The sequence below is a fragment of the Myodes glareolus genome, chromosome 25, assembly GCF_982192425.1.
Source record: "Myodes glareolus chromosome 25, mMyoGla1.1, whole genome shotgun sequence".
Lineage (NCBI taxonomy): Eukaryota > Metazoa > Chordata > Mammalia > Rodentia > Cricetidae > Myodes > Myodes glareolus.
This window is the reverse complement of record NC_142050.1, coordinates 20,899,599-20,920,432: the sequence shown is the minus strand read 5'-3', so window position 1 is coordinate 20,920,432 and position 20,834 is coordinate 20,899,599. Positions and strand designations below refer to the sequence as shown.

At 38.9% G+C, this 20,834-nt stretch overlaps 1 protein-coding gene across 4 annotated transcripts in view; it reads left to right on the top strand.

Annotated features, from left to right (window-relative positions):
* The window catches only part of Aass (aminoadipate-semialdehyde synthase), a 61,673-nt gene that overhangs the window by 26,793 nt on the left and 14,046 nt on the right, over positions 1-20,834 (top strand). For all 4 annotated transcript variants that reach the window (XM_085683893.2, XM_048450966.3, XM_048450965.3 and 1 more), the window contains 10 exons: positions 788-936; positions 2,726-2,848; positions 3,206-3,317; positions 11,934-11,993; positions 13,804-13,871; positions 16,160-16,281; positions 16,460-16,586; positions 17,624-17,734; positions 17,822-17,930; positions 18,932-19,072. In XM_085683893.2, coding sequence (XP_085540019.1) covers positions 788-936; positions 2,726-2,848; positions 3,206-3,317; positions 11,934-11,993; positions 13,804-13,871; positions 16,160-16,281; positions 16,460-16,586; positions 17,624-17,734; positions 17,822-17,930; positions 18,932-19,072 — 1,122 coding nt within the window. The remainder of the gene's footprint in view (positions 1-787; positions 937-2,725; positions 2,849-3,205; positions 3,318-11,933; positions 11,994-13,803; positions 13,872-16,159; positions 16,282-16,459; positions 16,587-17,623; positions 17,735-17,821; positions 17,931-18,931; positions 19,073-20,834) is intronic.

Sequence of the window (20,834 nt, the reverse complement as noted above, 5' to 3'; positions counted from 1 at the left end):
GTCTGTCTCTTTATGTATCTGTCTCTCTCATTCTGTTTATGTATTTATATATGTATATATATATATATTCATATATAAAAGTGTGTATGGGCCTAAATATGTAAATATAAACTGCTCAGTCCATGTAGTGTTACTTGTATGTATATGATTCTGGGCTGATCACTCTGCTAGACAATAAGGAATACTATATTAACAGTGGGAGATAGTCTTCCTAATAATGAGCCCCCTAGTTGATTTTCTGCCTCTAGTTTTATCCTGAACCATAAGTATTAGTGACTAGATGCAGATATGTACTGAAACTGACCATGACCCACTTGCCACATGTGCGTGTACATGTGTTTGTGTAAGCAGTTCCCTAGAGAGGCTCTCTGATTAATCCCCAGTGCATTCTTTGGAGGACTGTTATCCCCATCTGGCAGGTAAGAGCAATAGCGTTCAGAGAAGTTGGGTGTGATTGGCGTTATGCTCTATGGGATTTGAAATGGAAAGAGAGTTCTGGTTCACTTGGTTCTTTGCTATTTTATTTTCCCTAGCTATGCAACATATTATAGAATAAAATATAAATGTATTAATTAATTCATTTTTATCATGGAGTAATTCTACAGCGAATGGTGGGTGGATATTATCTTTTTGCTCAGGAGATGTCAGGTGACCTGGGCAACAAAATGTTCCACGAAGGCGCCACTGATGATCTGCCCTGGGCTTTGCTCTAATGTAGTTTTCTTTCAGTGCATAATATTAAAATGGGCTCCATCCTGTGTTCTTGAACATGGTACTTACTTCACAGATTGCACCGTATACAACTTGTTTAATTAATGGGATCTACTGGGAGCAAAACACCCCTCGTCTGCTAACTCGCCAGGATGCTAAAAGTCTCCTGGCCCCTGTGAAGTCTTCAGCTGCTCCTGTAGAAGGATGCCCTGAATTACCACACAAGTAAGGACTATATGCCATTAAAATTAAGTTTCGGTGGTGGTGGTTTTGTTTGTTGGTTTTTGCTGCATCACCATTATCAGGGGACCAAAGAATATAGTGTTCCTGCATGCCAGAGACATAGCAATAGTCTGACCTGACCCAACTGCAAAGAAAGCGAGGGTCTTTTGTTGGAGAAACTCCTCTACATTTTCATATATAGATCACTGCTTGTGACATGTGGAGGTGGACACACTCCTGGATACACTCAGTTCAAAGTAATGATTTTCTATGCATTGCGTACTTAGAAAATGAGGAATATGCACCCCTCTTGGCGGAGCATTTGCTATTGACACAGCAAACTTCATCTCCCTTAAAAAGATGGGACAGAGTGTCCTACTGTGTTTGTCTCTGTGAGTTTCTTTAAAGGGTCTGTTAGACACAAAACAACTCAAAGGCCAGTTAATGGATTTTTAAAGATAAAGCAGTACCCTTGCCCCAAGCTTAGTAATTGTTCTTAAAGTATCTGATAAGTGGTTAACTCTGGGCTCCACAAAACCCTTCATAAAAGGAGGGGGAGGATGAGTGTTTCAGTGCAGGACTGTTACTTGGTAAGTTCAGAACCACTAAAACACAATAGTGGGCAAGGCTAGCTCTATTATGCAACCCTAAGTGGGCATGCTTTGATTGGAGACAAGTCACGGGCATTGTGACTAGTCTTTTTTTAAAAGACTGACTGTCATTCATAATTCTAGAGATTTCCACATAAATAATAATTCCATGGAGAATTATGTAGCACTTTCAACTCTTCCTGTCTGTGAGGAATGGTTTCTAAGCCCTGGTAGAGAGTAATATCTATAGATAATATATATGTGGATTAAATAATATTATATCTACTGAAAATATCTATATCTACAGAAATTCAATTTCCTCATATACTGTATATTTTCTGTCAGTTCTGTGGTGCTTATGATGCCTAGCACATCAGTACAGTCAGTTGGCTCTGTTGGTGCTGGTCTGTGAAATCGATAGATATGCATGAGTGTGAAGAAGGAAGATTGTAAGTGTAAGGTCTGTCTTGGATAGAGCGACTTCATGGCCAAACTGTGCAACTTAGTGGTACCTTGATTTCAAAAAAAAGGAGAAAATGATAGGCTAAAGAGCTTAAAGTTCTAGGTTCAGTGCCCACCAATGGAAAAGAGATTAGAAAGAAAAGAGAAATACATGTGTATTACTAGTTAAGTCATATACATGTATGGAAAAGTTAAAGTAAAACCTATTTGTACAGTGGACATATGCTAATAAAATTGCTTCTCAGGAGTCCTGGACAAATGATTGTACTATATTATTTAGATAATAATAATGAGAAGAAAATTTTTGTGTGTGTAGAATATTGATGCAACATTCTTTTTCAAGTGCTTTCAGCTCTCAGGAGAATCCAAGGGTATGGAACCTGAACATGAAGAGGCAATTGTACTGTCTAGAACAGTGATTTGCAGACGGTGTACCAGGCCTCATTATTCTGTCTGCTGTCAAATGTTTGTTTCTGTAGGGAAGGGATTCTCCCCCACCTTTCTTTTCTGCTTCCTTCCCTTCTGTTTTTCATTATTCTCCTAGAAAATAAAGAACCCTGTGTCTTAGGACAACCCAATGTTCCAAAGACCGAATTGTAGAACAAAGATTCTAAGTTCCCAGAAAATATTTGGCATCCGTAGTGCAATTTGTTTCAAGCACATTTTATTTTTATTCATTGTTAGTCTTCCTGAAGGCCTGAGAAATCCACCCTCTCATCTGAATGTTGGTGTTTTTTCAGACTTGTGGCAATATGTGACATTTCTGCAGACACAGGAGGCTCCATAGACTTTATGACTGAGTGCACTACAATAGAGCGACCCTTTTGCATGTATGATGCAGACCAGCATATTATTCACGACAGGTGAGTTTGCCAGAACTTCCTTATCTTGATGAGCTAGTTTAAAGTACTCAGCATTTCACTTCTTTATGAAGATGTGAAAATTTGCAGGTATATACTCAAACACAGTAAAAAAGTGAAAAAACATTAAAATTTGAATGCTTAAATACATATAGCCATATTTAAATGGGAGATGAGTAGCCAAGTAAAAAAAGACTTTGTTTGGAAAGCAGTCTTATTTATAGTGACATGCTTTATTTTTCAAGACTACAAATATTCAAATAACAAGGAAACCAATGTTGTGATGAGATAAAGCCTGGGCAAATGTACAAGATTCTAGTAAGCTTTTGTGCATCTGAGTAAAGCTGTTGCTTCTCCTAGTGTTGAAGGCTCCGGGATTCTGATGTGTTCCATCGACAATTTGCCAGCACAGCTTCCAATTGAGGCGACGGAATATTTTGGAGACATGCTTTACCCTTATGTTGAAGAAATGGTAAGGGGACTGGTAGCTTCCACGGCAGCTCTGTGACTCTAAGTAGAAATGTAGAGTGAGTTTAAAAATGTTCTGGTCTCCTGTGTCTAAGAAATCTGTTGTCAAATGAGATGGCAGCCCTTCCCCAAATATACTTACAGGTCCATTTTGTTCTACAAAATCTGTTACTTGTCTCGTGGGGATTGTGATATCACTGACTTCATGCTCAGGGTCACAATTATACGTTCATCGCATTATATCATTTTATTAAGGATGTTTGTGATTTAGAGGAGGGAAGGTAAAGTTACTTTATCATCCAGTTCCTTGCTATCTAGACTAACTTATGCTGGGGAAATTTTTAGAGTGCTGCAATTAATAGATCTGAACAATCAGAATTCCAGATAATATTACTGGATGCAAGCCACTAGGGTTTTGTCCAGTGACAGCTTATGGTAAGATAGTGTTTTTCTCCTACAATTGATTCTGAAGTTCGGTGCAATCTAGATCCCCTTCCCTTAACCAAAGAAACTCTTCCTTCTGTCAGTATTTATCTTGGGTTTAGACTTGCCCTGCTATTTGTTTTTTATTGCTAACAGCAGTTGACCTCTGGCATAGATTCCAAACTCCTGAACAGCAGCTCTGTGCCTTCATTCCCCACCTCTCTCCCACTGTGAAATGGAAACAAAGCGTCTAATCTGAAGTTGTCTTCTATGTGTAACCAATGGGTTAACAAGGACTTTTAAGAAGATGAGCACATTAGAAAATACTGTGGAAAGTTATTATTTAATTGTTGATGTGTTTGCATGTGTATATGTGCATCCAGCAGGATGCTTATGCCATGATGCGCCTGTGGAGGTCAGAGGACAGCTTAGGGGAGATGGTTCTCACTTTCTATCATGTGCCAATGCAGTTCTGAGTCCGCAGTGGGTTTGAAGTTGGCTCTGAGGGGAGGAAGTAACATTAGGAGAGTACTAATGGCAGGCGGGACTAGGCATCAGCTAGATTGGAGACTCAGATATCTTGTTTGTAAAACTGAGTGGTTGTAGTATTTAATTTTAATGGTTTCCCAAGCGTTCTAGAGATGTAAATGTCTCTCAGTGCCTGCATAGCATGTGTCTAGGGAAAAAAAAAGGTTAGTAAATATCTCCAGCTGTATTCTGTGTTCATTTTCCCTTGCCATTTTTCTCTGCTGGCTTGTCATTTTTCTAGATTTCTTTTTAAAGCAATATTAATTATCATTATAATCAATTGTATGTATTTATGCATGCCTGGGTATATGCGTGTGTGTGAATGCAGATGACCTGCAGAATTCAGAAGAATGCTTCAGATCTGCAAATGTCTTTGTAGTTTCTGTCCTAGTAGCAAGTCTGTCTCTGCACTTCTTAATTTCAGATTAATTTAATGTTCCTAGAGTTGACTTTTGGGGGTAGAGTTGTTGTTATTTGCCTTTTTGGTAGTTTTCTCTTTTCCTGCTGAGAATTTCCATGTTTTCACCATCATCATCATCATCATCATCACCACCCTCATTGGTTTTTAGAGACAGAGTTTCTCTGTGTAGCCCTGGTTGTCTTGGAAGTTGCTTTGTAGTACATGCTGGACTTAAACTCAAGGATTCACCCACCTCTGTCCCCCAAATGCTGGGATTTGGGGGTGTACACCACCACTACCTCCAAGCCCCATGCTTGCATTATTATGAGTGTACTTTTCTATCACAAGGATAACAGCTGTAAAAGCCGTATTGTAATGTTTGTTTGTTTCTCTTATCTGCAGGGAACACATTTTGAGACCCCTTCAATTAATGTCTGAAACTATGGGTAGTATTAGAGCCTACATGTATATCTTCTCTATACCAGCATATTTATGACAAAGTTTAATTTATAAACAAGGTGCAAGATTATGAAATAGAAAAATTATAAAATTTATGTCAAAAATCCTGTAAAATTTATGTTAATGAAGTCTCTCACCCTCAAAATGTTCTGTGCATTGCGTACGCTTCTTGTTCTTGTCTTCATAATTTAATTAAAAAAAAGTCTTTGTGATGAAAGAAAGTGAGGTGAAAGATGTAGGGTCTAGGACTGAAATACCACCACAGCTAATTTGAGAACCAAGATGGCTTCTAAGCGATGTGATTGGGTAGCATATACAGTATGGATACACTGGTCAAGCAATATACAGCGGACAATACTGAGTTGCAGCTGCTACTCAGAAGGACATGTAACTTGAAACTCATGAACAGTTTATTTCAGGAATTTCTATTGACTGTTTTCATACCATAATTGACTGAGTAACCAAAACCTTGGGAAGCAAAACTGCAAACAAGGGAACACTGCTATCTCTTTTCCTCCCAACACTCTGGGAAAATTTAAGATTAAAGTTTGGGAATTGTCTTTACCTCTGAGAATAGGTTGTAGATTTCACTGTGTTTTGATGATATGAATGCTATCTTGTATATAACATATAGGGATTCTGGATTGTGATGTTACTGTGAGAAATGGTGAACCTTTTTCGAAGCAGATTTAGACTCAACTTGTTTAGATTCTTATTAAAAATTACATCTCATCTGTGAAACAAGTTAGCTTACACAGGAAATTTGATCTTTTATCTCTACTTGAATGTTTAATGTACTCTGGCCTGAACATGCTCAGTTTGGGGGGTCATGAGACAAAAGAGACTTGCACAAAGGCTGACCCCACTTTCTCTGAATCTGCCATTTTTAAACCCCTAGCACACTGGAGTTTGGTTGTTCTAGGCTTGCTACATTTCCAACACTTCTTTGCTGCCAATACCTCTTTATCTTTCTACAATTTGATACAGCCTGGAGGCATCTGAGTGGAACAACCTTAATTGAATTGTATAGCTCAAACTCTTCTGTGGATTCTGTGGGAGGTCATCTTGATTATTACTTGATGTGAAAGGACCCAGCACACAGTTGTCAGCATCATTGCTTGGTCAGGTGGTCCTGGGCCATAGGTAAAAGCTAGTTAAGCATGAGTAAGAAAGACAGCACGTAGCATTCCTCCATGGTTTCTTCTTAGATTTCCTATCTGCACTTCTTTCAATGACAGACTATAACTGGTAAGCAAGATCCAGTAAGTTGCCTTGGTCAGTGTAGTTTATGACATTGGCAGAATGAAATTAGAGCATCACCCATGGCTTTTCCTTAAAGCAATTGCAAAAATGGGAGACAGCTCTTCCTGTAGATGCTCTTCCATTGTGATGCTTCCCCAGAGCTGCTATCCCTCCCTTTCTAAACCCCCATGCAGTTATTGTTATGGTAGTTATTGTCATTGCCTAAGCTTTGTCTAGGTTTCACACCTAGTATTTAAAGGAGAAATTGTTTGTAAGATTCCTCTGTCTAGCATGAAACTGTCTGGTACTAACAAGTAGATTGAATCACCTTGGCTCCAGCAGAACATTGGGATAGCTGGAAGTATTGGCAGATCCCTGGCTTTGTCATTTTTTTCAATGCAAAATATGTACTTTAGCCCAATTTTTACCTTGTTGAATATTGATTAATTATGTGGATAGATGTGACTATTAAATTTCTTTTAAAAATATATACAACACGTTTTGATCTTATCTACCTCACCTCCAACACTGCCCTGAAGTCGGCATTATATCTCTCCTCCTAATTAATACCTTAAAAAAAAATCCTCAAGCCTCTTAGTAATTCCATATGTACTGAGTAAGGAGCCATCTACTAAAGCATGGATACCTTACCAGTAGCCCCTTTTGAAAGATACCAGTGCTATCTTTTGAAAGTTATTGTTGCTTTTTTTTTTGGTGAAAATTAACAATAAGCAACTTTGTGCCTTTCTATCTTTAAATCTCTTTTTTTGTTAGTAAATTTTGTTCTTTTTATTTATTTATTTGGTTTTTTGAGACAAGGTTTTGTAACAGGAGGAGTGGGCTGATTGTCGTCCCGACCGCCCGGCTAGCTTACACCAGGAATAAACTATATTCATTTAAACACAGCCTGGCCCATTAGTTCTAACTTCTTATTGGCTAACTCTTATATATTAATTTAACCCATCTCCATTAATTTGTGCATTGCCACATGACTGTAGCTTACCTGCAAGATTCTAACCAGCGTCCATCTCAGGCAGGAGATCCATGGCAGCTCTCTGACTCTGACCTTCTTCCCAGCCTTCAGTTCTGTCTATACTGCCTACCTAAATTCTGCCCTATCAAAAGGCCAAGGCAGTTTCTTTATTCAACAATGAAAGCAACACATAAATAAAAGGGTTTCTCTGTAGCTTTGGAGTCTGTCCTGGAACTAGCTCCTGTAGACCAGGCTGGCCTTGAACTCACAGAGATCTGCCTGCCTCTGCCTGGGATTAAAGGCGTGCCGCCACCGCCTGGCATAAATTTTGTTCTTTTTAAGTTTTATCCACTGCTTTCTGGTTACTCTCCCTCTTGCCTTCTCCCGTGTCTCTCCTACCTGTACTAGTCCATCCCATCTCTTCTCCCTATTCATTCACATTGGTTTTGTTTAGTGTTCTTCAGAGTTTAATCAGAGCTGTCTGTGTGATCATAAGGTGGAACTAACAATTAGAATTTGGCCTGCTGACCAGTTGGAAACACGTGGATACCATGCCTCCCCTAATGGCCAGAAGGGGTTGGCTGTCAGCACAGTAAATCCTGTAGTCTTGTGAGTCCTCCCCCTATGTAGCTGACTGTCAAGAGGGGGCAGTAGACACAGTCAGCTAATGTGAGTTCATGGTTGTCCTATCTGTATTTTATAGAAGATGGTATTTTATAGCCTTACTCTCCCCCTCTAATCTTACGTTCTTTTCACCCCTCTTCAGAGAATGGTTTCACCAAGAAGTCTGACTTGACTGTGAAGTTTTCATGAATTTTTTATATTAAAGATTTTGAACTATTATAATGGTTATATTTTACATATTTTGCATTCATCAAGATTATATTTTTGTTTTGCTACTGTGATAATTCTGTCAAATCAAACCATATTTACATTCGTAGAATAAACTCAACTGGCTACAATAATCTTTTATTTATGACCAAATTAGGTTGCTAGTGGCTATGTCAACATCTGTTTATTTAACTGTTAGTTGACGTTTAGTTTTCTGTTTGTAGATATTCCTAACAATTATATTAAAAGAGTTATTCTGACATATCTTTGTGTTGTGTGTATGTGTGTATGCATTCATACATGCATGTGTTCATATTACCCATTAACTGCTACTGAGTTCATGCATTACTTTTTCTTATTTGGGATTTTTAATTCTGTGTTTATGAATGAGCTTAATCTAGTACTTTATCATGTCTTGCTACTACATTTGTTTTTATTCTGTTTAATTGGTATATTTTATAGATTGATTTTAAATTTTTATTATGGATGTGTTTGTGTGTGTGCATATGAGATAGATAGATAGAGAGAGAGAGAGAGAGAGAGAGAGAGAGAGAGAGAGAGAGAGAGGAGGTATGTGGATGTGCATGTGGTATTGCCTGTGTGTGTAATCCATTCTCTCATTTTTGAGTGGGTCCTAGCGCTTGAACCCATTGTCCACATTTGTTCCCTCTCACAACTATGGCAAACATGGTGAGTAATAACCATTACCATATTCTGAGTGTTACACCATCTTCAAATTTTTCCACCCAACCAATTAGTCTACTAATTTTTAAAAATATTTGTTTAACTTTATGTGCATAAGTGTCAGCAGGTGTCCATGTGTATCATATGTCTGGCTGGTGCCTGTAGGATGCCATATCCCCTGGAACTAGAGTTATAGATCATTGTGAGCCCTCATGTGAGGTCTAAGGACCAAGCTTTGTCTTCTGCAAGAGAAACAAGTGCTCTGAACTGCTGAGCCATCTTTCCAGTCCCTACTCCACCATGTTTGGATCTGGCCTCAGTTAAGTTTTCTTGACATGAGCATGAGCAGATGGATTCTTTCCCAAAATGTAACACAAATGGATTCTAGTCTAGTTCCTGATAGAGCCCTGTTTCTGTCTGAATACCCTTGGTCCCAGTCATTACAAAAAGCCTCCCCATTGACATTTTGGTCTTTCCAGTTCTCATCAGAATGGTCTGTTAAGCTTTCCTAGTGGATATTTTTAAAATTGTATTCTTTTTATTTTTTATCGATTTTTATTGAGCTCTACATTTTTCTCTGCTCCCCTCCCTGCCTGTCCCCTCCCCTTCAACCCTCCTCCAATATCCCTTTGCTCCCAAATTACTCAGGAGATCTTGTCTTTTTCTACTTCCCATGTAGAATAGAGCTATGTATGTCTCTCTTAGAGTCCTCATTGTTGTCTAAGTTCTCTGCGATTGTGATTTGTAGGCTGATTTTCTTTGTTTTATGTTTAAAATCCACTTATGAGTGAGTACCTGTGATAATTGTCTTTCTGTTTCTGGGTTACCTCACTCAAAACAATGTTTGCTAGTGGATATTTGAGGGCTCCTTTAGCTAACAGTTTTCCATACTCTTCCATGCTTTTCTAATAAACTTGTTTCAAAGGACTGTGGCTCATATGGTCCAGTTTATTATAGCAATTGCCCCGCTTCTTTGTACCAATTTTCTGGATACTTTTTCTCATTGCTGTGATTAGATACCTGACAAGAAGCAACTAAGAGAAGAAAGGTTTATTTCAGAACAAGGCAGAAATAACGACCCTCAGCTGTGGTGGTGTGAGCATGGGACTGCTTGATCATATTTGGGAAGAACAGGAAGTGGAGAGAGGACAAGAAACAAAGATGAACTTCAGACTTCAAGATCGACCCTCAGTAACCTGCTTTTCTTCAGTCCCCAAAGCTCCACACTCTTCCAAAACAGCACTCCCACCTGAGGACCAAGTGCTCAGACACATGAGCCATGGGGAACTTTTACTTACAAACTGTAGCAAGAACTATTTTAAAGTTTATATAATACTCTATTTCCTTCTCATTTTGACTTTTTAAAATCATTTTTCCTTGAAAGTAGACTTTTTCCCCCTCTCATAATATATGACTTTTCCCCCTCTCATAATATATTCTAATTATGGTTTCCTTCCCTCTACTCCTTCCAGTTCCTCTCCACCTCCCTTCCATCTGACTCCATTGCCTCATTGTCTCTCATCAGAAAACAGACTTCTATGGGATTAAAAAAAATAGTGAAATAAGAGAAAATAAAATAACATATCAGAATTTGATGAAAAAACATAGAGCAAAGGGCCTAAAAGAAGGCACAAGGAAGAGAGACCTACTCATTTGCACACTCAAGAATTCCATAAAAATATTAAACTGGAAGCCATAATATATACACAGTGGATCTGGTGCAGACTTATGCAGGCCCTGTGCCAGTTCATATGTGCATTGGTCATGTTGGTGTAGAGGGCCTTGTTTTCTTGATATCCTTCATCCCTTCTGGTTCTTATACTCTTTCTGCATCCTCTTCTACAGGACTCCCTGAACCTTGTGGGGGAGGATTTGATGGAAACATCCCAGTTAGGGTTGAAAGCTCCAAGGTCTCTCACTCTGCATAATATCTAGTTGTGGCTCTCTGTATTTGTTTCTATTTGTTGCAAGAGGAAGCTTCTCTGATGATGACTAAGTAAGGCACTAATCTATGAGTGTAGCAGAATGTCATTAGGGCTCATTTTATTGTTATACTATTGTTTAATTTTCACTGTTTACTTAAAGTCTGTACAGATTCTGTGGTATTACAGGGCAAATGCTTTAGAATTATAAGAAAGTTTTGCCCCCTGGTATTCAATAGATATTTGTTGATTATCTGCTTCAGACACATGAAAACAAGTTTATATTCTGTTTCTAGCATCTCCTCTGTAAAGTTTTGTTTATTTGTGTAACTGTTCTAGACCTCAGCCTAGTAATGGTAGAGAAAGACAGTTACTGTTTTGTCTTTGAATATCCAAGGTAACAGTCCTGACTGATACTCTGTTACTTGGGAATAAGAGTTCTGGGTCTTGGGAAAAGGAGAAGGCTTCTCAGGTTTTAATATGGGAGATGTGGCCCAGGCTGATGACAGCTTTAATTCCAGCATGTGCGAGGCAGAGGCAGGCAGATCTCTGGGAGTTCAAGGCCAGCCTGGGCTATGCAGGGAGACCCTGCATCAGAGAGAGAGGGGGAGGGAGAGAAAGTATTTCTGTCAACGTCTGTCTGACTCAATCTTCAAGAAAATGCACAGAGTTTGCAGGTGCTATTTTAAGATGTATTTGTTCAAGCCGTTATCCTGAAGAGTTTGAAATGTGTGGTCCCGCAGAGCTAAATTTGACCAAAGGGTGACTTCTACTATGAGGTTGGTGAGCTTGACTATTCTCATGAAGCAGTTTAAACTTAGGGGTAGGACAGAGGTACTCAGAAAGCAGATTATGGCTTTAATACTTGAGGAATTTGAAACGCATTCAATATAATACCTCTGATTGTTTGTGAAAGAGATTTTGTGTGTTCTCAACAAGTGGAGATGATTGGAATCAAATCTGAGTTTTAAAATTGGACCTTGCCTTGAAGTGCTCTATTCCTGGATACAGAAGTATCTACAGATTTCTATGACGAATTATTTATATTTAGTAGTATTCAGACAATTTTTTCTTTAAGCAAAACTTTGCTGTGTTTATAGAATGCCACCAATCTGTCCCTGAGCTGCGTTCATCGCTCCCCATTTTCTGTCGTTGCAGTTACTATCAGATGCGTCGCAGCCCCTCGAAAGCCAGAACTTCTCTCCAGTGGTCCGAGATGTAAGTTACAAGAACTTCCTGTGAATGTAACCTTTTCTGCCATCTTTCATTCTCCGCTTTTCCTCTGTGGGCAGAGTTTTCCTGTCCCAACTGCCTGCTCCAAAATAATCACTCAGAGATTTAATATGAATTATAAATTCTCGGCCATAGCTCAGGCTTATTACTGACCGGTTCTTAAAACTTAACCCATTTCCTTTTTATTTTAATGTATTTTTAAATTTCATTTTACATTCCATCCACAGTCCTCTCCCTTACCCCTCCTCCCACCGTTCTCCTTGCCTCCCTGCCAAACCCATCTCCTCACCCACTTTTCCCAACAGGTAATGACTTCCATATGGAGTCAACAAAGTCTGGCACCTTAAGTTGGAGCAGAACCAAGCCCCTTCCTGCTGCATTAAGCCTGAGTGTGGCATCCTACCATAGGGAACGGGCTCCAACAAGGTAGCTCATGCATCAGGGATAGATCTGGTCCTACTGCCAGGTGCCTCACAGATAATCCAAGCTCCACCACTGTCTCCCGTATATGGAGGGTCTAGTTCAGTCCTATGGAGGCTCCACAGCTGTCAGTCTAGAGTTCTGAGTTTCCCAGAGTGTGGTTCAACTGTCTGTAGATTTCTCCAGCATGATCTTGACCTCCCCTGCTCATGAATTTCCTCCTCCCTCTCTTTGGATTCCTGAATTTCCTCCTGGTGCTTGGTTGTGCATCTCTGCATCTGATTCCATCAGTTGCTGGATAAAGACTGTATCATGATAGTTGGGATATTCACCAATCTGATTATAGGGGGAAGCCAGATCAGGCTCCCTCTCCACTATGGCTAGGAGTCTTAACTAGGGTCATCCTTGTGGATTCTTGGGAATTTTCCTAGCACCGGTTTTCTCCCTAATCCTATAGTGGCTCTCTTTATCAAGATCTCTCTTTTGTTGCTCTTCTACTGTGTCCTTTCTCCCCCTCAGTCATCCCATTTCCTCATGTTCTCATCTCCCATTCCCTCCCCTTTACCATCCCTCCTTGCTCCCAATTTACCCAGGAGATCTCATCTAATTCCCCTTCCCTGAGCTATCCATGTGTTTCCTTGTTCCCTAGCTTGTCTGGATCTGTGGACCATAGTCTGGTTATTCGTTGCTTTGCACCTCATATCCACTTAGGAGTGAGTCCATACCATGTTGGTCTTTCTGAGTCTGGGTTACCTCGTTCAGGATAATTTTTTTCTAGTTCCATCCATTTGCCTACAAATTTTATGATGTCATTGTTTTTCACAGCTAAGTAATCCTCCATTGTGTAAACGTACCACATTTTCTTTATCCATTATTCAGTTGAGGGGCATCTAGGTTGTTTCCAGGTTCTGGCTATTCTGAATAATACTGCTATGAGCATTGTTGAACAAGTATCCCTGTGGTATGATTGAATTTTCTTTAACTTTACCCATTTCTATTCACCTATGTGCTGTCCTGAGGCTTGTGGCATTTACCTCTATCCCATTTTGTGTGTCTGGCTGACAGGTAACTCTTCTGACTCGGCCCTTCTTCCTCCCAGGATCCTCTTGGTCTGATTTTTCTGCCTAACCTCTTTCTACCCAGCTATAGGAAGTCATCTCTTTATTAGCCAATGAGAGTAATATATTGTCATAGTGTACGAAAAGATTGTTTCACAAAGCTCCTCCCTTCCCCACCCCTCTCTCTTATGTCTACCTCCTTCCCATTCTCTTCTGCTCCCTCTTTCGTATTTCTGTTGTTTTCTCTCTTCTGTCAGCCATGTTTTTAGGACTAGAATGTTGAATACTAAAGAAATGTCTTATGTATACATGTCTAGGCAGTGATTACATCCAATGGTATATTGACTGACAAATACAAATATATCCAGAAACTCCGAGAAAGCAGGTAAGTAATTTATTCTTACCTTGGGTTTGATGACTGTGTGTAAAGGATTCAGTGATAGTTATTAATGCTAGATTTATATAGCCTGTGAAGGTTGACAGTGTTAGAAATCCAAAGTAAGCAACTATCTCAAGCCAATGTGAGTTCTTTTTCTTTGAAGAACAGTAGACATCCTCACAGACATTAACATCTGAGGGGGTCTGGCCTGTAACTGAGGAGAAGCAGACCCATGTGCTATTGCATTGCTTTGTGTTTTCTCTTCAGTTCACACATTGTGATTTCTAAATTATTTTTTTTCAAAGGAAATGAGCGTATTAACCCTTCCTGTGGTACTTTCTGCTTGGGTTCCGTTGAAGGTTTGGACTTCCTTTTGTTCAATATAATGTTTGGTAAAGTGAGACCATGAATAGACATTAATAGAGACAGTGCAGTTGGCAAATGCTGAGAGGAGAAAGTTGCCTAAAATAGCCCAGGAATCTACTAATGGCTCACCCAGCGCTCTACTTCCTTAGCTGACATTTCTGTCCAGAGTCAAAAAACACTGATGTTTCTTTGAAATATTCTTGTTTCTCCCACAGATTGCACTTGATCTCATCTACTTTGCTGGTCTCTTCACATTTTACAAAGTAACACACAAACTGGGAGACACCACAGAAGGAAGACACAAACACAATAGTGCAGCTGCCTTTCCTTCTTTTCAGTGGTTCTTACCACAAGAGAGAAAGAGATTGCCAGGATCAGATTTCCCCATCCATGTGCTTCTCTTGCATGTGTTGGTTTGCTTAGAACTGCTGAATTTAATGTGGCAGCGGTATCTTCTGGAATCAAACCCTGAGTATTTTTCTTCCTAAAATCAAATTACCACTATAGTTCTGTAGGAGAGTTTCTTATAGAGAAGTCTTCTTATTTGCTTGTTATTCCCAATTCTGTTTATTCTTATTACCTAGGTTGTTTCCAGGATCTGACTATTACAAATAGTGCTGCTATGAACATAGTTGAACAAATGCTTTTGTAGTATGATAGAGCATCTCTTGGGTATATTCCCAAGAGTGGAATTGCTGGGTCCTGAGGGAGGTTGACTCCCAGTTTCCTGAGAAACCGCCACACTGATTTCCAAAGTGGCTGCACATGTTTGCATTCCCACCAACAATGGATGAGTGTTCCCCTTACTCCACATCCTCTCCAGCATAGGTTATCATTGATGTTTTTGATTTTAGCTATTCTGACAGGTGTAAGATGGTGTCTCAAAGTTGTTTTGATTATTACTGATGATGTCTTACTGTGATAGTAATGATGTGTCAGCCAGTCAGCCATTTCTTTAGTCTATGCACCATATTTCCTGGGTACCTGGTCTGATTGGCTGCAGTTGCTGGAACTTTCTATTTCCATTCCCTAATGAATTCTTATGCCAGGAATCTGATAATGGAGATTATGGAAGGGAATTTACTTTATTTTGATTGTTAACTTATTCTTGGATACTTTTCATTGCTTAGTGCAGTGATTAGTAGCTTGGAATTTGGGATTTAGGGACATTGTTGATGTAGAATCTGAGTGAATTTCTAAAAAAATAAGCTTTGAACATTTCATATTTATGCATCAAAATGACTCATTTATATAAATCATATTAGGTACTACTGGAAAGACTGTCTAATAAGCAGATAGTGGTTCTCTCAGAGGTTAAATGGGATGGTGGTAGTGCATAACAGAAATCTTATCAGTCATATGCTTGCGTCAAGAGTAGTGGGGGCATCTTATATTCATACTTGTTTACTTTTAACAGAATCAATGGTTCAAGAATTCAAATCCTTTCTAGTCTTAATTTCTTACATTAGTTGAAAGATACTTGACAAGACAGTTTATGATGTAGTTAATAGATTGATCGATGAAGCTGTTTTTCCTTGGACTGCTATGAGGAGGAAATAAGGTTTCCAGCACCCAGACTCAGCATAGTATTGAATAAGCAAGTCTGGGAGGATAAAAAATGAAATGAGTCACTCAGCCTCTCAGTTATAAGTAGTGAAGGAGAAAACAGTCCAGTTCTCATTCTGGCCCTCGGAATTCATGGAAGTTGGTAGGCACTGGGCATCTCAGATGTCAGGGTCTATCATACAAGATCTAAAACAAATAATAAAAAGCATCGGCCGAAGGCCTTCCTGTTGGAGATTTTACTGTAAGTGATGCAAGGAAATCCCGTTGCCTCGTCATCTAGGTTTGTGTATAATTTGGGGATAGAAAACTTCTGTTATTTAAAAGAAATTTTAATTACTCCCATCCTTTGTCTTTTTAAACAGAGAACGCATTCAATCCCTTTCAATGAATACCAAGAAGAAGGTGTTGGTGCTTGGGTCTGGCTATGTGTCTGGGCCTGTTTTAGAATATCTGTCAAGAGACAACAATATAGAAATAACAGTAGGTAAATAGGTTTTAATTCCTTTTTTAAAAAAGAGGATAACTAACTTCATTGCATGTTGAATTTGAACTTTAACTGGCTTTTATCTCTAAGTTTTGAAAAGCTATTTTGTAAAGATAGGAAAATGTGTCTAAAGGGAGGAAATCTAAAAAAAAAATGGACTTTTGTGTTCTTAAAATAGGCTCTGACATGACAAACCAAATGCAACAGCTAAGCAAGAAATACAATATTAACCCTGTTAGTTTGACCATTGGTAAGCAAGAAGAGAAGCTGCAATCCTTGGTAGCGTCGCATGACCTTGTTATCAGGTATTTGGCCAAAGAAAGTCCCGAGTATGCTTTATTGCATTTACCTTCTATAAATTCTCTCTGACTTTCTTTCCCCCTTTCCCTTCCCTCTTATGTCTTTTCTTTTCTCATAAACATTTAACTGAAGAACATATGTATGAAAATATAAAAAGTACATCTGTGTGTGGGTATGATGGTATATTCCCATATTCCTAGCGCTTGTTTACTTGCTTGAAGCTAAAGATTGAAAATTTGAGGACAGCTTGGGCTAATTAATAATCTCTCTCTCTCTCCCTCTCTCTCTCTCTCTCTCACACACACACACACGCACACACACACATGAATAAAAATAATTATCTTGCTCAACGAATGCCTACAAAGTTAACAAAATTTATAACCACTATTCATGTCACAAAAAACCCAAAATTGATAATATCTCACAAGACCTCTTATTAACCTTTTGTTGTTATTGTCTCTATCCCTTAGAGTAATCACCGTTCTTCTAACAACTAGATTAGTTTTTGCGTGTTTTCAAAGTTTGTATAGTTGATTCATTCATTATGCCCTTCTTTGTGACAGCCTTCATTTATTTGATAACTGACTGTGTATGAGAACTGACTGTGTATGCCCTACTGTGTGAGTGTACCATTAACACTGTTGTGACTTTGTTGTAATTTAGTTGCTCTTGGTTTTGGCTATTATGCTGTGTACTTAGGGTTTGTCTTTTGGCAGGTGTATGCATACTCTGTGTTAGAAAGCTAGAAATAAAATATCTGGATCATGAGATATTTGTGATGTTCATGTGGTCCCTGTATACATACATGCCCATAATAAATGACTAGAAAAATTAAAAAGTATAGAAAGGGTTACTAAAGACTGTTATGTGGTAGATAGCAGGATGAATGTGTTCTACAGTTCAGAAAACCTTGGTCATTGCTGAGAGAATTGCTAAATTTGGGCAGTTTCTCAGGACTGAGCTATAGTACAGTTCAAACATCCTGGAAGGGAGGGAGGGTTGGGATCCAAAGCTTCTGATTCCCTTCTCCCTCTGCTTTAAGCTTGTTGCCTTATGTGTTGCATCCTGTTGTGGCCAAGGCATGCATCTCAAAAAGAGTCAACATGATCACCGCAAGCTACATCACACCAGCCATGAAAGAACTGGAAAAGAGGTGAGTCTCCACTTCCAGGAAGGTGCCTCTAGTGGCCGTGTTCCTCTTTATGTCTGACTTTATTTTCCTCTTTTCCGCCTGTGGCAGTGTGAATGACGCTGGCATCACAGTCATTGGTGAATTGGGATTAGATCCTGGTCTTGACCACATGCTGGCTATGGAAACAATTGATAAAGCCAAAGAGCAGGGAGCCACGGTGAGCCCAATTCTGATGCAGAATTCCACTTAGGAAAGCATTGAAATCAAGCTTCCTCAGCAGAGATGGGATCTTCCTGTGCTTCTCATTAGTGGTCGTTAAGAACTGCAAAAACTGCAGCATCTACAGAAACATTTGTAGAGTAAACAACTTGAGCCCTTTTTGTAACTGACTGTTAGAGAGATAGATGTTATTGTAACATCCTTGTTTAATAAAGATTTTTGTCCTTAAGATAGATTTTTGATGCTTTTTTACATTTAAAAGTGAGGAAAAAATTGGAATATCAGTCTGTTGATTAATGAAACATTTATATATGACAGAATTACTATATATGTAGATATAGTCACTCAAATTAAGTGCTTTACTTTTTTGGCACACACACATATATACATATATATGTATATATACACATATGTATGTATGTTTTTAATACAGAAGTTATAGGAACAAACCAAGAAAAAGTGAGTTAATGGTTGAATTTTATTTATTTTAAAGCTTTGTCTTAGTTTCATTTATGCACATACACACACACATATGTTTGCATGTATGTATACACATATATGTGGATGCCCTCAGAGGTTAGAAGAGGGTGTTAGAGTCTCTGAGGCTGGCTGGAGTTACAGGAAGTTGTAAGTTGCCCAGTATGAGTGCTGGAAACCAAATTTGGTCCTCTGCAAGAGCAGCAGTCACTCTTAACCCCTAACCCATCTCTCCAGTTCTCATAGTGGAATTTTTAAATGATCATAATTTTAGCCATTATCTCTAGTGGAGCTTTATATATATTATATATAATCCATATTTTTGCATATATTTTATATATATATACACTTATATATATGTGTGTGTAGTTCTTGTTAAGTATTTGTCTTTGAGGATATATATTTAAAAGCCTCAATAACTTCAAAGCATAAACCATGATAAAAGCATAATAATTGATATCATTAACCCTAACTGAAAAATAGTAATTCTTCTTAATATTATTGATTCTTCCTTATTTGTAGGTTGAGTCTTATGTTTCCTACTGCGGCGGCCTTCCGGCCCCTGAATATTCAGACAATCCATTGAGATACAAATTCAGCTGGAGTCCAGTGGGAGTCTTGATGAGCAGCATGCAGCCTGCTAGCTATCTGCTCAATGGGAAGGTAAAGGAGCATCAGGGACGCCTTAGAGAGAGAAGCCTGCGGCGGTGGCTGGGCGACTCTGAGCATCCCCCCCTCCACACCATAGCAATGCTGTCTGACGGCAGCTATGCCAGCTGCTCTCCCTTGCCTCCTCTGCTGTCTCCCAGTGTTCACTATTCTGTTCCATTTAATGAGGTCACCTTGATTGTTTCCAACCCATCCAGTGTTCATTCTTCCTTCTTGGCTGCTTCTGCAAATGAGTTTCTTATCTTCTTGGCCTATGTAAATGCTGGCTATTTGTTCAAGTAATTTCAGTCTGACACAAACTGAGTTAGACTTTGAAACTGGCACCAGGGATTGTCATACTGACTGGCTGACTTTCCTGATTTCAGAGAATCCTTGGCTACAGAGTGCCCCTTTGCATGGGAGGTTTGGTACCTCAGAGAATAAAACTAATAGTTCTTCCCCCATTTGCTATCTAACACCGTTACTTGTATTACTTTCACTATTTTGTAATAATAAGATTAACACATGGAAAGGATGACTTAGGCCATCCCCTGAGACTCAACCCTGGTTTCTACTAACTACAAAGCTATTAAAATTGTTTTTATGTTAATTTATTATTGTATGTATATGTGTGCACAAACATCCATAACTGTGTGAGTCATGGGTACACATTTAGAGGTGATGGTGCACACCTTCAATCCCAGCATTCAGAAGGCAGAAGCAGATAGAGCTCTGTGAGTTCAAGGCCAACCTGGTCTACAGAGAGTGTTCCAGGAGCTGATTCTCTCCTACTATGGAGGTTCAAACCCAGATCCTCAAGTTTGGTAGCAAGTGTCCTGATTAGCCAAGTCATGTCCTTACCTCCTCCAAAGCCATTTCTTTTATCAGATTCCATTTTTGTTGTTAGGGGAGTGAGAAACTGGATTAAATAACTGTAAACCAAGGAAGAATTCCTCCAAAATATAATTTATCATAGAACTGCAGACCAGAGTTCAGTTGCCTACCCTGTGTGGAGAGATTGAGACTAAGAAGCAGAGTGTAGCAGGAGAGGCGCTCTGGAAGGAATCAGCTGGGGAAGAACATTGTTACAAGGAAGAAGACAAGTGGAGTGAGCCACACCTGCAGCTAGAGAATGCAAGGGGTAGAGGAGGTATCAACATTACAGCTGACCATCTGTGTATATGTGCTTCTAACTATAAGGAAAACTCACATTTGGGAAAAAAAATGTATTAAGATTGAGAGTTCTTTGTGAATCAGGTATCCTAGGCATCTCTTTTACCTTGTCCTTCAGGATAAGGAATGCATTCAGAGTTATATTATGAAAAAGATTTTTTTCTAATATTCATATTTTCAGTTTGTTTGTGAATCTAAATATTTTCTAATACTAAAGTTTTTTTCTTAAAGTTTTGAATTTTATAATGATATATGCAAGAATAGCATACAATGTAACACACTTATTTATGCAAGAATTATGTCAGTACAATTAGCATACTGATCACTTCAAACATTCTTCTTTTTTTGTGGTAAGACCATTTAAAAATTCCTTTTCCAGATAATATTTAGGGAGAGAGGAATGAGAAAAGATTTGTTAGGAGATATAAAAATTACCTCTAGCAAAGGAAGGAGTTCATTTACATAGGGTGAGATAGTTAGCAATCACATAATTTGTATTTGACAGGATTTCCTATGATTCAAGGTGAATGATTCTATCAGCCTTGGTCACTGATGTCTGTGACATCAGTGAGACTCAGATGTGGCTGCACATTGGATGCATCAT